This window comes from Delphinus delphis, chromosome 15 (assembly GCF_949987515.2).
Source record: "Delphinus delphis chromosome 15, mDelDel1.2, whole genome shotgun sequence".
Lineage (NCBI taxonomy): Eukaryota > Metazoa > Chordata > Mammalia > Artiodactyla > Delphinidae > Delphinus > Delphinus delphis.
The window spans coordinates 28,195,650-28,211,222 of NC_082697.1; the positions used below are offsets into that span (position 1 = coordinate 28,195,650).

At 55.0% G+C, this 15,573-nt stretch overlaps 1 protein-coding gene across 4 annotated transcripts in view; it reads left to right on the plus strand.

Annotated features, from left to right (window-relative positions):
• Positions 1-14,156: 14,156 nt before the first annotated feature.
• LOC132437741 (tyrosine-protein phosphatase non-receptor type substrate 1) overlaps positions 14,157-15,573 on the plus strand; it is a 41,618-nt gene continuing 40,201 nt past the window's right edge. For 2 of the 4 annotated variants that reach the window (XM_060031103.1, XM_060031106.1), the window contains exons 1-2: positions 14,820-14,884; positions 15,350-15,437. In XM_060031103.1, coding sequence (XP_059887086.1) covers positions 14,834-14,884; positions 15,350-15,437 — 139 coding nt within the window. In that variant the 5' untranslated portion in view covers positions 14,820-14,833. Of the gene's footprint in view, positions 14,497-14,642; positions 14,746-14,819; positions 14,885-15,349; positions 15,438-15,573 lie in introns of those variants that run through there. The other 2 variants (XM_060031104.1, XM_060031105.2) reach the window with 2 other exon arrangements.

Here is a 15,573-nt window from a genome sequence, read left to right on the forward strand (position 1 = left end):
ACAGAGTCCCACCTACTGACAGTTAGCAAGTTGCCTCACCTTCATCTATACATAGAGGGGCCAATAGTACCTAATAGAGAAACAGGCTCTAGAGGGATCACACAGATAAAGCCCTAAGGAATGAACGGGAGATGGGGTCAAGCTGTGGAGTGCATGTCCAGACAGACCCTAACTGGACACCGTTTGAGGGTGACACAGACTTCCATCTCCAAGTCTGTACAGTGGGGGTCGGAACTGCACGCAGTCATGTGAAGATTGAATATGCAAAAGGCCAGCACACAGTGGGCTTCCTATATGGTAGCTAGAAGAAGGGTTGGTGCCTCCTGACCCTCCTTCCTGGACCCGAGCACTGGACGGACTTCTGGGGTGTCGCCCCGACCTGGTCTCAGCTGGAGGCTGGAGCAGGAGGCCCATGGGCTCCGTCGCAGGGAGAGCTGAGTTGTGGAGCTGGCTCTGGCAACAAAAGGTATTTGCACCAGATAATGGGTAAAGTGTCTTGTTATTCCATTAACTTGTGTAACAATGACTGCGGCAGAGAGAAGGGAGTGCTGGAAACCCACAGGGTGGGCAGGAAATAGGATCGCTGATCAGCAATCAGACGGGGGGCTTCCAGGGGCCTGAGAAGCCTCGACAGGAGCTGCAGCAGGTGGCCTTTGGGCAGAGGGGTGTGGGTGAGGCTGGGCTTCAATCCTAGACCCTCAGCCCCAGCTTCAAGGCAGGAGACCCAGCCAGCGGCAAAATCAAAAAGCACATCCCTGGCACCACCTCGCCAGCAATCGGCGGCAGGTCACAGGAAGAGGGAAGAGCAAGCACAGAGCCCTGGGTTGGACTTGACCAGCATGTTCAAGGACAGGAAGGAGTCCTGTGTGGCTGAAGCAGAGTGGGCAGTGGGGATGGTACCACCTCAGGATGGAGAGGACTGAGGGACAGGGTGTATTGAGCGACGCCAGCCGTAGGACTTGGGTTTGATTTTAAGCACTATGGCAGGCCCTGGAGGTTCAAAAGCAGGGAAGGGAAGTGATCCAATTTAAATTGTTGAAAGGCCTCCTGGAGGCTGGTTGGGGATGGATTGCAGAAGAGCTGAGAGGAGGCTGATACAGCATCCCGGCGTGAGCAGATGGGGGGCAGTGAGGGTAGCGCTGAGGTGGAAAGAGACAAATGGACCAGAATTGGGTTCTAAAGGTCAACAATTGTCGTAAATGGATAAGGGGGTGAGGGAAGGAGGGGACAAGGATGAAATTAGATTATGGATGTGGGTAAAGGGTTTATTTAACATGGCACCTTGCATATAGTAAGTGCTTGATAAATATTGCCCATTGTAAGAGCAGAATGTTCTGCACCAAGCCCAACCTGCCACCCAGACCCACCCTGCCGACTCTGCTGGTGGAGTTTCTGGTCTCAGTTTCCTGGGTTGGGTCAGATGACCTCTAAGGGGAGAAGGAGGATTCTCCACCCTGGCAGGGTCGGGCAGTCATGCTGTGCAGTAAGTGCAGTGGCAGCGTGAACACCGGGCAAGGACTTGCCTGGACTTGCCCAGGGTCATTGGGCTTGCTAGAGGAAGAGAAAGACCTGGAAACCAAGTCTCCTGACTCTGAAACTCCCCTCTGGGATCTGAAAAGTCAACGATTCCCAGGTATGAATTCCAGCAGCACCTTCCCCCAGCATCTGCTGAGAAACTGGCTCTGAAGTTCATTTCCTGACCGTTCTCTGGACCCCAAGGCTTCAGCGGTACCAGCAGCCCAGCCTCAGAGCCTTTATGTTTGCTGTACCCTCTTCCCCAGCCTTCCCATGACTGTTCCTCACTCTCTCGCCCTAGCAACCCTGCAGAGGTCTGCTGCAGAGCAGGCCGGCTTCACAGTCTACAGGATTTCCCAGTGCTGGGCAGGTGCTTGAGCAAACCCAAGGGTCAGGTCATTACCATTGCCTCATCCCCTTCCACAGCCCACTTGGAAGGACTCCCCAGCCCTATGCCAAGAGAGGCTGGCACAGCTGCCAGCACCCACTCTGTGGTACCACCAGCCCTCGTGTGGGCTGGCCCTGGCCTCTGGGGGCGGAGCCACACAGGCTAGACCCACCTTTCCTGCTGGCTCACAGCCCAGGCGGAATCCCCCTTTCTTCCTTCTTGCCCAGCTCGGATGTGAGTCAGGAAAAGTCCCACTGACATTTTTCCTCTCTCCTCCTCCCCAACCCACGAGGGCATGAGCAAGCACAGCCCTATATGGCAGGGAAGAGAGGTGGAGCCAGCTGGAGCCAATGCCCAACCTGCCTTGCCTGGTAAGGTCATCCAGGAGCTCCAAGCCAGTGGGCATTCCTTCCTCCTACCTCTGAGGCTACCACCTTATGCTGGCCCCAGACTCAGGATATGGGTTTTACACTTAACCCCAGAGCCGTCCTGGCCTCACTCAGGGCCAAGTTCAGACAAGAGGCAATCAGGGGCTTAAGTGGCTGCCAGAGAAGGCTAGCTGTCTAGTTATTAAATGTTAAGTGGCGAGAGCCTAGGAAGGTATAATTGCAAATGAGACTTTGAAGCAGATGTTCCCAACAGCTTGGACCAGCACTTGTAGTTGGGACCAAAAGGGGATTGCACATCACCAAGCCAGGCTGCTGGCAACTGCCCTGTGTTTACTGGGCACCTGCTGGGTGCCAGGCTCTGAATTGGATGCTGCAGGTAAACATTGACCAGACATGACCTCAGCTTCAAGGGGTTCCTCGTCTAGTAAAGAAGACAGACAATGTAAGCAAAGACCCATAGCCTAAGGTGGTAAGTTCTGGGTCCCAGGGAAATACCTGTATGGGGTTGGAGAATAGAGGTTTCAGAGGAGAAATTGTGAAGGATACTTTCAATCAGCTAGTCATTCAACAAACATTTGTGGAAAACCTGTGTGCCAAACATTGTTGTAGATTCTGGGAAATAAAGTATTACATAAGTCAAACTTTTTCCTTCATGGCACTTACAATTGAGTGGGAGCTTGCGCCCCATGGATGAATGAGTTTGCACCCTGAAGAAGAGGCAGAGGGGAACAAGCCCATGCCAAGATTTGGAGGCATGAAGATGTAAAATAGATTCAAGGTGAGTAGGGAGTTCAGTGTGGCTGGTCACACGTGGGAGGGAGAGATGGGATGGCTAGTAGTTGGGGCCTGAAAAGCTGCCACGCCAAAGAGTTCGACTGAGTCCTGGAGTTCAGAGTGAGTGGAGTGAGCTCCCTCAGGGACCATCCATGGCTCCCAGGATCCCTGGGATGGGACATAATCTGACCCTTTAAGCTGTCATCTTGAGAAGCGATGAGAGGAAGGAGACACCTCAGTGGACATCCTGGGGAGGGTGGCTGCCTGGTTGGTGCCCACTGCACCCCAGACTGGATTACTGAGCCTCCACCGCTGAGGCCATCAGAGGAGCCCCGCCCCTAGGCTTTCCTCACACCTGCAGCCTGTTACACAAGTTCCTGAAAGGCTGAAAACATTTCCTGGGAACAAAGGCGCATTTGTCTCAGATCCTGCAGAAGGTGGAGGGGTAATATGAGCCCAGACCATTCAGGAGACAAGTCCTTGCCCGAGGGAAGATTCCAGTTCAACATCCCCAAAAACGTCCCAGCTGACTGGGCCTCTCTCTCCACTGCTCTGCCTGATGTTGGGGGGGTGCGGTGGGGGGCGGTGTCAGGGTGGACTGGATGAACCTTCAAAGTCATTCCCTGGCCATGATTCTATACAAAGAAAAGCAAGAGAAGGGGGAGGGAGAGGAGAACAACATTTGAAGATGCTAAGATCCCAAGAGGATTAGAGTTCTTGAATATGCTTCTAAGAGTCTAGAGTTGCATGAGGCTGAGATTCTAGAATCCTATAGATGGAAAATTCTAGGATTCTAGGATCCTGTGATTCTAAGACGCTAGGTTGATTAGGGGAAGGAAAATGTCAGCCATCGTGTCCTCTTAATGAAAACCATGCGTCTGGAGAGAACCCCAACCCTAACTCCAAAGCCAAGGAGGCTTGTTTTCCCCTTTCTGCCTTTAAATTGCCTTCTCACTCCTCCTCGGTGCTGCTCATCTGCATACCCCCCACACACACAGTCCCTCCTCCAAGCCTGGCAGCCACACATTTGCCATCTGCATGTAACCCAGTGATTAGCGCAGCCCAGCCGAGCAGGGCAGGAGGGGTGTGGAACCCTTGCTGCCTGCCAGTCAGACGGCCTTAAGTCGACCAGGCTTCAGGGAGTTACCGGGCTCCCTGAAATGGCTGAGCAGGGGAGGGGAGACACACTCATGCAGACACACACACACAGAGCGAAACACACAAAGAAAGGCCCCAGGCACACAGGCACACAGAGACACAGAGAGAGACATGCACACCACACGTGGACATCTACAGACAGCACACACTCATACATGTGTAATACACACAATGCAAACAGACCAGAGGCAGACACACAACCCTACAGTGACACCCCCCCGAACACACAGACATGCAAAGACTCAGAGAAAGACATGTACAGCACACATGGATATTTGTAGTGCAACACACACACACACACACACACACACACATCCATAGAGACGCGCCACAACAGTAAAACACACAGTGGCAACTCACACATACACATATGTACAAACACATGCAAACAAACGCAAACAAATAGATGTACAATATATAGATGGACACACTCCCAGGAGGACACAGCACTGAGATGTTAGTATACCCTCCAAATGAGGAATGACAGGAATGTCACCCTTCCCATCCCCCTCGCATCTCTCTGCCACTCCCACCCATACATGGGACATTATTGAAGGCCTACTCTGCACACAGCCTAGCTTTGGGCCCTTGGGAGACTGCAGAGCTAAGACACATGAAGTGGGAGGGAGCAGTTCAGTTAGGTTGTGGGAGCTCAGAGGAGCTGAAACACAGGTAGGCACCGAGTTCAGGAAACTGTTCCCAGAGCTGTATAAACTGGATTGCCCATAAAGGTAGTGAGCTCCCCACTGCTAGTGGCAATCTAGTGTAACAGAGAGGTTTGCATGTCAGATGAGAGAGGGAGTGATGGGGGAACTGAGGACTTTGAAATTCCTTCCAGCTCTAATAATCTCTATTTCTATCAGTTCCACCGGGCTTTAAATCTGTCATCTTCAAAAATGTTTTAATCATATTCCCTATCAGTAAAAACATTTAAAAAATGCACCCCAATGTACATTTATTTGTGTATTTTATAAATGTACTATATACTTTTAGACAAATGTATACTTCATAGACAGACACAAAAATAGAAAAACTTGAACTAATAAGATCAAAATACATCTTTTTACACACCTTAAAGAACAGGCAGAATTAGAGGGAGTGATGTTTAACATTTATTGAGTACAGCAGGGCTGGAGAGTGGACCCCAGCAGGGTCCAATGGGAGTCCATTGCTCCCCACAAGCTCCCAGGGAAGGGGTGGGGCTTGCCTGGGGCGGGAAAGAGCCATTGGTTCTTGTGAGCAACAGTTACAAGTTTCAGGCCCTCAGGCTCAAAGGACACCCCAAGGATTTAGGCTTGAAACTGAACAGCAGGTAGGATTCTCAGGCCACGGGCACAGTTGGGCACCTGCTACTCAAAGTGTGGTCCGTGGACAAGCAACTACAGCTTCACATGGGAGCTTGTTAGAAATGCAGAGTCTCAGGCTCCACCCGGACCTATTGAGTCAGAATCTACATTTAACTGGGTTAAAGTCTGGGAAGCCCTGGCTGACGGTAACCTCCTCTGGTCTGTGATCCTATCCATTGGGATGAGGGGAAGCAAGTTCACCCTTGGTCATTCTGGGGACTCCCTCCTCTCCAGAGTTTGCTCAGTTCCAGAGTCTTAGTGAGTCCCAGGAAATCTGAGGTGGTTTCCAGGAATCTGTCCACACTGCTTTTCCTGTAACTCCAAGTGAAAGCTGCGGGCCTTGCCTTGCCTGTGAGGCTGTGAGCCCTGCTTCCTCTCCAAGCTCACCTCCCCACCCCAGCCCACACAGCTGCCCATGTCCTTGACCGTGCCACCCCAGGGTCTTTGCACTGGCTGTTCCTTTCATTTTGTCGCTCTCCCTCTCACATCCTTCAGGAAACTCCATTCCCTGAGCAACACCTTCACTGCCGCCCTGCACAGGATAGCAGCACCCCTCACCACCATCAGTCTGTGTCCCTCACCCTGCTTCCTTTTTCTCAGCAGCTACCGCTGCCCACATGGCATGCAGGGTATTTCATGACTCATGCGTTCATTTTCCCATCTCTCCCACTAGAATGTAAATGCCTCCAGCACCCAGCACAGCCCCTGGACCAAGGTAGCTGCTCAACAAATATCTGTTGACTGAATGCAGGCCATGAGAGTTGTCCCACTCCAGGGGTCCGCTAGCTCAGCAGCGCTGTGGGACTACAGAGCCTGTGTGGCGAGGCCAGAGACCTTGGAACCCAGGTCTGGCCTCCCAGGGCCACCAGGAGGCCTGCCCTGAGGCCTTGTCCCACGCCCCATCCCGTCGGGGGAAGGGCAGCACCCTCTCCCGTCTGGGACCCACCAGCAGCCACATGCAATACATCTGCCTCCCTCCAGCCTCTCCCACTTCTCTCTGGCAACTTCTTCAAGTTTCAGACTTTACAAAAACCAAGAAGCTCTTACTCTCGGTACCCTTCTGCCAAATCCCTACGATAGCTGTTTATTAAGTCCCAGTATTTGCTTGAAACTGGGGAGAAGAAACACTAGGAGGACAAACACAGACTAATACCTTCCAATTTGGCCTGTTAGCATCTAGGTGGGGAGACTTTGGGTCACCCTGTTTCCCTCTCTTCCCCTCAGTCTTCTTATCCATTCCATGGGGACCATTATTACTTTCTTTCTGGTCAGGGAAGAGGGTGGATTGTGGACAAAGATGAGGAGTAAAGGATTTGGTATCAGAAGATCTGGGTTCATCACCTTGCTTCCACTGGCCCGATATGTCACCCAGCAGTTTCTGCCTCTCCTGGAGCCTCTGTTTGCTCATCTGTGCAACTGGGTAGACATAAGTGGAACGAACTCCAGCTGGGCAAGGCTGACATGCAAGCCCAGTCTTTGCAGAGCATGGCTGTGAGGCTCCCATGGGGTAAGAGGCCAAGGAGCTCTGGAAATGAGTTCTGGGCGGACCTCCATCCCACCGCCCTCCTCCCTCCAGGGACAGTGGCAGCGTGGTACCCGCATGGACACCCGCTGCCCGGAGGCCACAGTGCCAACTCATCAGAAGCTGGGAGCAGGGAGCGTGGTGTGTGTTGCTTCACCTTCCCCTGAGAGCCAGGCCATTTCCTGCCCAGGGACAGATATTTCCTCTTGGGAATAGGAATGAGGCCAACTGGAGTCCTGGCCTCCCCGCCTAGGAAGGAAACCCAAGTTCAAGGAGGACATCTGTTTCTTGAGGAAACTCAGGCCAAGCGGGGGCAGGGGGCAGAGGAACCTGCACCCCTCAGGGGAGCCGCCAGCGCCTGTGGACAGAGCTGCTCCCTGCCGGGCTCCTTTCACTCTGTCAGCAGCTGGTGCTGGTGCGGAGGCCCCGCTCTGCACAGACAAGTCTCCAGGTGCCGGACAGCAAACACAGAGACCCGCATGGAGCTCGAATGGGGTGGGGGAAAGCTCCAGCGACCAAAGAGTATGTCGTAGTTACATAGCACCAAGAAAAATAAAGTGGGCTGCGGGGTAAGAAATGATAGGACACTTTTAGAAAGAGTGGTCAGGACAGGCTTCTCCCAGGAGGGGACATCTGAGCAGAGACACAATGAAAGAGACGGGGCAAGCCGGGTGGTTAGCTGGGGAGAGTGGGTTCTGGGCACAGGGAGCAGCAAGTGCAAAGGCCCTAAGGCGGGCACCTGCTGGGTGTATTTCTAGAATACGGAGAAGATGAGTATGGCTGGAGTGGAGCGAGCTGGGGGAGAGGGGGTAGGCGAGTTCGGAGACGGAGGAGTGGGTGAGATCACAAGGGGCCTTGTAGGTCACACGGAGAACTTTGGGGTTTATTCCAAGAGATGAGAGGCAAGGCTTTTGGAGGTTTTGACTGAAGGAAGGACAAGATGAGGAGTCCAGTGAGAGACAGGAAACCAGTGAGGAGATGGAAGGAAGCAGGTGTGAACAGACGATAATACGGGTGGTAAGAAGTGATCAGATTCTGGCTCTCTTTTGATGGTTGAGCCAAGAGGATTGGCAGGCAGGACTGTGAGTGGGGCGGGGGCGAGGAACAGAGGGTTCAAGGAAGACACGAAGGTATTTCGCCCGAGCAACTGCAGGAATGGAAGAAGATGGGACAGAGGCAGGTGCCAAACCGGCTTCTCACTGCCGTTTGCACTCTCCCTCTCTCTCTCTCTCTCTCTCTCTCTCTCTCTCTCTCTCTTTCTCTCTCTCCCTCCCTCACTCCCTTTATATCCATTAATCCTGCCCTCAACCTGTTTCCAGACGAGGAAATGGAGGCTGAGATCCACCCAAGACCACACAGCTAGTGAGGGACAGAACCTGGAGTTGAAAGCACGCCTCCTAGCCACCGAACTGTATTGTCCCATCACAACTGGAAAGAGACTCATGTGCTGATTCATTATTTCATTCACCAGATACTTTCATGCCTGCAACACGTCAGCAGGCCTGGTGCTCAGGCACCACAGAGAGGCCTGGAAATCAGCAAGCCCTTCCATGGTGATGGAGACCCAGGGAGTGTGCTGTGGGGCTTCCAGGCTCATAGCAAAGTACTACAGAAGTCAGAATGTGCAGAGGTTTGGAGCAGGGGCTGGGGAATGAGAACTCCTGGATTCAAAGTCCAACTCTGCAACTCACAAGCTGTGTGCTCTTGCACAAGTCCCTTAACCTCTCTGCGCCTCGGTATTCTCATCTGTGAAATGGGGATAAGAACTGTGTCCACATAAGAAAGTTGGAGTGAGAGGAGCGTGAGAGAATCCACTGAAATCCTTCCGGCCTGGGGCTTAGTTAACAGTCCTACATTTTAGCTGTGATTAGTATTATCATCGGGCAGAGTCAGCACTTGAACACAGGTCCCCCAGTACACGCTGAGCCAATCAACTCTGTCCTGATGCCACCCTTGCATCTCCACCCTGCAGGGGACCCCCACCCAGAGGTGTAGGGGGAGGCTAGGCTCTGCACAGCTGGGCTCAGCTTCAGGCAGAGCCAGATCCCCAGAGCTTGAGAACAGTGTTTAGGGCCTGGCAGTGCAGTCCCACCCCTGACGAGCTCGGGCGAGCTTCCTGCCTGCCTGCCTGCCAAGTCGCTTAGTCGCTGACTTCCCCTGGAAAGCACTAATTACAGCACGGCTCCCCCAGGCCCTGGCTCTGTGATCTGTCAGAGCCCCGCAGCTTTGGGGCAATAGCTGCAGTCTCTGAACCAGTACTGTTGCCCCCTCTGCTTTCCCCTGGGCTGGGAGGACAGAAAACAGGGATAGACAACAGGAAAGCTGAAACTGGGCTCACGAAACAGTCCCACCCGTCCATTCAGTGGTTCTTTGAGAACCACTGGACCAGCAGCAGCAGCATCACCTGGGACCTTGTTAGAAATGCAGATTCTCAGATCTTACCTGAGACCTACTGAATCAGAAACTCTGGGGGTGGGGCCCTGGGATCTATGGTTTAACAGTCCTTCCAGGTGAGGATGGTACCTGCTCAGCTCTGATTCCTGTTCAGCTCTGGCCGGAAGGTGGGGGCTGTGGGAAGGTGATTACAAAGTAGGGTGCGTTGAAGCACAGGCTCAGAGAAACTCCTTCAAATCCAGACTCTGCCACATCCTAGATGTCTTACCATGTGATCTTGGGCAGGTCATTTTTGTAATTGAACAGATATTTACTGATAACCTACTGTTCACTATTAAGGCCCTGGGGCCACAGTGCTGGGAGAAAACAATGACAACAGCCAACATCTTTTCCCAGATTAACTCATTTCCCTTACAAGAGACCTTTCAGGTCTGGTTCCATCCATCCCTGAATCTGGGTAAGTGAGGCACAGATGGGCACAGTAACTTGCCCCACAGCTGGTCTGAGGCAGTGCTGGGGTTTGAGCCATAGGATGTGCTCCCACGGCCGGGCACTGGGCCCCAGGGCTAGGCTGACCCGCAGCTAGTTAAGGAGATGGACAACATGCAACGCAGATGCACAACGCTGGCAAGCTGTGATGCATGCAATGAAGACAAAAGAAAGTGGGGAAGGAGGTAGAGCACATTGGGGTGGGGGGAGATGACTTTTATTTATTTATTTTTATTTTTTTTTTAACATCTTTATTGGGGTATAATTGCTTTACAATGGTGTGTTAGTTTCTGCTTTATAACAAAGTGAATCAGTTACACATATGTTCCCATATCTCTTCCCTCTTGCTCTCCCTCCCTCCCACCCTCCCTATCCCACCCCTCCAGGCGGTCACAAGGGAGATGACTTTTAAAAGGGTGGTCTGGCAAGGTGACCTGTGAGCAGAGACCCCTCTAAGGCAGCTTAGAGGAATTATGAGTACCCAGGTGTGGTTTGAAAATGTCGCAAAAGTATGCCTGGAAAGCATAGTAGGTGCTGAACAAATGGGAACTGTCGGTATTATTTGGAGAACTGAGCTCGAATCCTAACCGGCTTGGTCACTCACTAGCTGTGTGTCCCATGTCCCGAGCAAGTCACTCCATCCCTCTGAACTGCAGTTTCTGTGACCTCTGGAGATGACCCACCTAGAGGTCAGAGAACAGAGCCAGGTACAGTGAGGACAGTCCCTCCTCCGACCCCCACCAGCTTCTCTCCGGCCCCTCAGCAGCTCCTCTCCGGGGCGGTTGGTTCCCCGATCCAGGCTGCCCAGGAGTCCTTGCTGGTTTTATTTTTATTGCTCTGGCTCCACAGCTGAGGCCTCTAACTCCAAATGGCTCCTCTTGCCCAGAAAAATAGGTCGTTGGCAGCTCCAGCCTCATGACAGGCTCCACACAAAGGTGGCTGGCGGGCCTGTGTGCTGACGCCAAGCCCAGGGTGACGGGAAGCGAGGAGCAGAGCCCACAGGGCTGGTGCCCGGCAGCACTGGGTCCCTGCAGGTTCCTGCGTGCCCTGGCAGTGACCCTGGTCCAGTTGCTTTCTGTCCCTGGGCTTGTTTCCTCACCTCTGGAGACACAGTGGGGTGGCTAAGGCTTCGAAGACATCAAAGGGCCTGGTACACACGGGGCACCATCACCCCACCTGCGGAGGCAAACTCCAGATATGCTCCCACCACAGTTGCTTTCACATTTGTGCCACCACTGACCCCTCGAGGAGGGGTAGACCTTGTTATTCCTATTTCACAGACGAAAAGACTGAGGCTCATAAAAAATGTTTCCCCAAGTCCAATGAGTCAAATAGGCAGTCTCGACTTCAAGGCCCTGACCCTCCCCTCCACACACTCATTCAAATCTTCTTTCCACCGATGCTGGACAACAGGGGAGGGACGTGGGCTGACCTCTGGCTGCTGAGTGGAGAACAGACAAGGGTGGGAAGAAGGAGCCCAGGTGGGAGATGATGGAGGCTCAGACCCAGGTGGTAGCAGGGAGGGGTGAGGGGTGCTTTGGTTCTGGATGTGGAGGGAAGGTCCAGCCCGGGGATGTGCTGACACATTGCTCCAGGGAGTGAGAGAGTTGAGGACCGATGCCTGGATGCAGTCACCTCTGGCTCCAGCTCACATTTTCCAGGTCTTTGCCCAAATATCACTTCTTCTGAGGCCTCCCCTGACGCCCTCCTCTCTCATTAGCCCTGGGCCCCTTCCCTGCTTTATTTACCCTGCAGCCTACCCCCATCCCACAGACCAGCTATTTTAGAGACTTGCTTGCCCCACCAGAACGTCAGTTCCTTGGGGTGGGGTTTTTGTCTGTTTTTCCTAACTGCTTCATCCCCAGTGCCCAGCCCAGTGCCTGGCGCACAGCAGACGCTCAATAAACATGGATAAGCGTGTGAATGAATGAGATAGGTCAGAAGGCAGTTTTATTTTAATCTGGGGCAGCCCAAGATGCCTGCTATGAAGGGGGCTGATTCACCTCAATTATCGGCCATAATCTGTGTGACCTCAGGCAAATTGTCCCCCCACCTCAGTATATCCAGCTGCCCATTGGTCTCAATGACCTCCCAGCCCTGACAGTCAGCCACGGGTGACTTTTATGTGGATGCTGGGTCAGGAGAACAAGGCCAGGGCCCCCACCTGGGGCGGAGGTGAGGGTGTTGGGAAGTCCTGCTGGGCGCCCTGGCCTAAGGTGCTACATATAAATAGCAGCTGGTTCCACTCTTATCCTTCCCTAATCCGCAGTTTCCTAATCCCGGGCAGGTTTGTGTGTGTGTGTGTGTCTGTGTGTGTGTACAGTGAACTGCAGAGCCTTCTGGAAGCCCAGGCCAGAGGCTGCCTCATCTCTGACCTTCAGTAGCGGCCCCGGCCCCCACTTCCACACACATGGATTTGGGGGATGGATTTTCCCAGAAGCCCCACTGGTCACCTTCGTGGTCTCAGTCACATGTGGCCTTGAACAGCTAGAGACTCCCTACCCTCACCTCAGATACTAGGAGGATCCCAGAAAAACTCCTCACTGGTGTCCTGATTCCACACTCCCTGCCCTCCAGCCCACTCTCCACTTATAGCCAGAGTGGCCTTTTAAACACATAAGTCAGACCATGCTTAACACCCGCCAGCGATTTCTTTCCTGCAGAATAAATGCAGGCGCTTTACCAAGGCCTGCAAGGCCACCCAGCTGGACCACTCTCCCCCATCCTTCACTCGTTCCCCTCCAGCCAAGCTGGCCCCTGGGCCTTTACATGTGCTGGTTCCTCTTCCTGGAACAAATCCCCAAATCCTCACCCTGCTGCCCCTCTTTGTGATTCAGCTCCCAGCTTCTCCGGAGGCCTTACCCTTATCTAAACGAGTGCACCCTTCTCACCGTGTAAGCTCGACCTTCTGTTGTTCATTAATTATTTCTGCTTGTCTACCTATCTGTCTCCCCACTAGAATGTAAATTCCTTGTAGACAGGGACATGGCGTGGGTCACTGCTGTACTCCCCCACCCAAAGAAAAGAAAATCCCCTGGCACTTCAAATACTGCCCAGGTCCCTGTGGGTTCCCAAGGACTGCTGTCAAATACTTGACTTATTTATCAAATGCTACGTGGCACTTGGTACATGCCAGGCACTTTTTAAAGTGTTGTATAAATATTAATTTATCTAAACCTCACACCAGTCTTTTTAGGTTGATACTCCTGTTGGCCTCATTTCAGATGAGGAAACTGAGCCACAAAAATGACAAGGTATTTTCTCAAGTCTACACAGCTCACAAGAGGTGGCTGGCAGGATTTGAACCTAGGCAGCACCCTGCCTGCCTCCTTGTCTTAGCATCATACCAGGACCAGGCACTCGACAGGGAGGCTGGGGTAGGGTCCGGGGAGGCGGGGGAGAAGTGGGGGCTGTCACTGTACAAAGATCTTTAGCCTGGGAATCAGAAATTCAAATCTGGTTTCTACCCAGGCCTTGCTGTGTGGCCTTGGGCAAGTCCCCTCCCTCTCTGAGCCTCAATCCCCACAGTTTATAGAACTGGCCTTTCTCCCACCTTGCTTCATATCTTCCTAATGGCTTTTTGAAGCCAAACGGCTACTGTTATTTACAATTAGCAGAGGGTCTTGGTCTCCCTTCCCTTCCACAGTCTGGAGCCTTCTTTGGCCAGGTGACCAGAGGATTCCCACCTGCTATCTCTGGCCTGGCTGCTATTGGGTACACAGCTTTCCCTCAAAGAAGGGGAGAAACAGAGAGAGAGATTGAGAAAGGGAGAATCGTTGCTTTTTTCTCACCAGCAGGCTCTGTCCTGTCTCCAGACCTCTGGCCCCTGCTCTCCTCCCATCCCCTCATCTTCCTCACCACCGGCCATCTTCCTGAAGCCCAGGCCTTCAAGTTCCCCCTGGCCCCGCACCCCTGCCTGGGCCTTCCGCACCCCTGAATCAGCCATCCTTGACAGAGAGGAACCTCGCTAAAAAAGCCCACTTGCCCAGGGAGGCCCGGACCCTTCCCTTCGGGTTTCCTGGCCACAGCCCCTCTTCTACTCCCTCTCCTCCCCGCGAGCTTTTCCAGGCGGTACTGAAGTCCTTCCTACACACACGCTATTTTTGTACCATCACTCTCTCCTTCCTCCCCCCTTCCCCCTACCTTCACTTACTTCCTGCTTTTCCTTCACCTCGGCCCAGCTCTGAAAGAATCGGGGCCCCTCTGGCCCTCACCCACCCCGAGAGGGGCCCTCGGCTTTGGGGCACAGGAGCAGGGCCACTGGGGAGGGGCGAAAGGCAGGCTCCCCCTTCATTCACTCCCCCGCTCCTTCGCCGCCTCCAGCCTCCCGCGGCCGGAGTCCGGAGGCGAGGGGAGGCCGGCCGCAACTTCCCCAGTCCACCTTAAGAGGACGATGTAACCGGCTCGCGGCGCTGACCTTAGAAAAACAAGTTTGCGCAAAGTGGAGCGAGGGGCCCGGGCTCTGGGCAGCTCCGGCGGCTCTTCCACCGTCTCGCAGCCCTCGCCGGCCCGGCGGCGCAGGTCCGAGCCCGGCTGGCCGAGGGAGGGGGCGAGGGGGAGGCGGTGAGGGGGAGGCGGTTCGGGGCCCGGGGCCGCCGCGCGGGCTTCTGAACTGGCATATTGTCGGAGCCCGGGCTCGTCCAGTCCTGAGCCGAGAGGGGCGCCCCCGGCGGGGGCCGCAGCCTGGGCCCGGGCCGGTGTGCGGGGGTGCCGGGGCCGCGCGCGCCGCCCTCCCTCCCGGGGCGCGCAGCCGGCGGGCGTTCGGCTGAGGTGCCGGCCGGGCTGGAGCCCCGCAGCTTCCCGCGCGGCCGGCGGGAGGAGGGGGAGGGGAAGGAGGGCGGGGGCCGTGGCCGGGACTATGGGCCAGAGGAGGCGAGCCACGGCGCCGCAAGGAGCCCGGGCGGGGCAGGTGGGCAGCGGCGGGGGCGGCCGGGCCCGCTGCCCCTCGCCCTGCCCTCGCGTCGGTCCTCCCTCTCCCGCGCTGTCTCGATCTGCGCGCCGCCTTGCTCACTCCGAGCTCGCTCGCTCGCTCGCTCTCTCCCCCTCTCTCGCCTCTCTGTGTCTCTGGCTCTCTGCCTGGCTCCCTTGGGTCTGTTTCCCTCTCCTGCGGCTTCTTTCGGGCCGTCCCTGGCTTCGTTTCTCGCGTGCTTGGGGTCTCTCCCCCTCTCCGCCTCTCGATCTCTCCGGGGGGCGGGGGTTCTCCGAAAATCGCGGCGCTAACGGCGGCTCCTAAGCCGCTCCAGGCGCCCGTACCGGGGAGGGGGGGGGACCCGGCCGCGAGGAGAGGAGAGGGGGGAGCCTTAGTCATTTCCCCGCTCCAGTCCGCGCCCGCCCGAGCGCGCACTCACGGCCGCTCTCCCTCCTCGCTCCGCAGCCGCGGCCCATGGAGCCCGCCCGCCCGGCCCCCGGCCGCCTCAGGCCGCTGCTCTGCCTGCTGCTCGCTGCGTCCAGCGCCTGGTCAGGTAAGCACCCCCACCCCCCACCGCTGCCGTCCCCAGATTGCGGGTTCAGGCCTCTCAGACCGCCACTCGGCTAATGTCGAGCAGTATGGGGGAGAGGTGCCCGTAACCAGGGTTACAGATGCGGAAACTGAGGCCC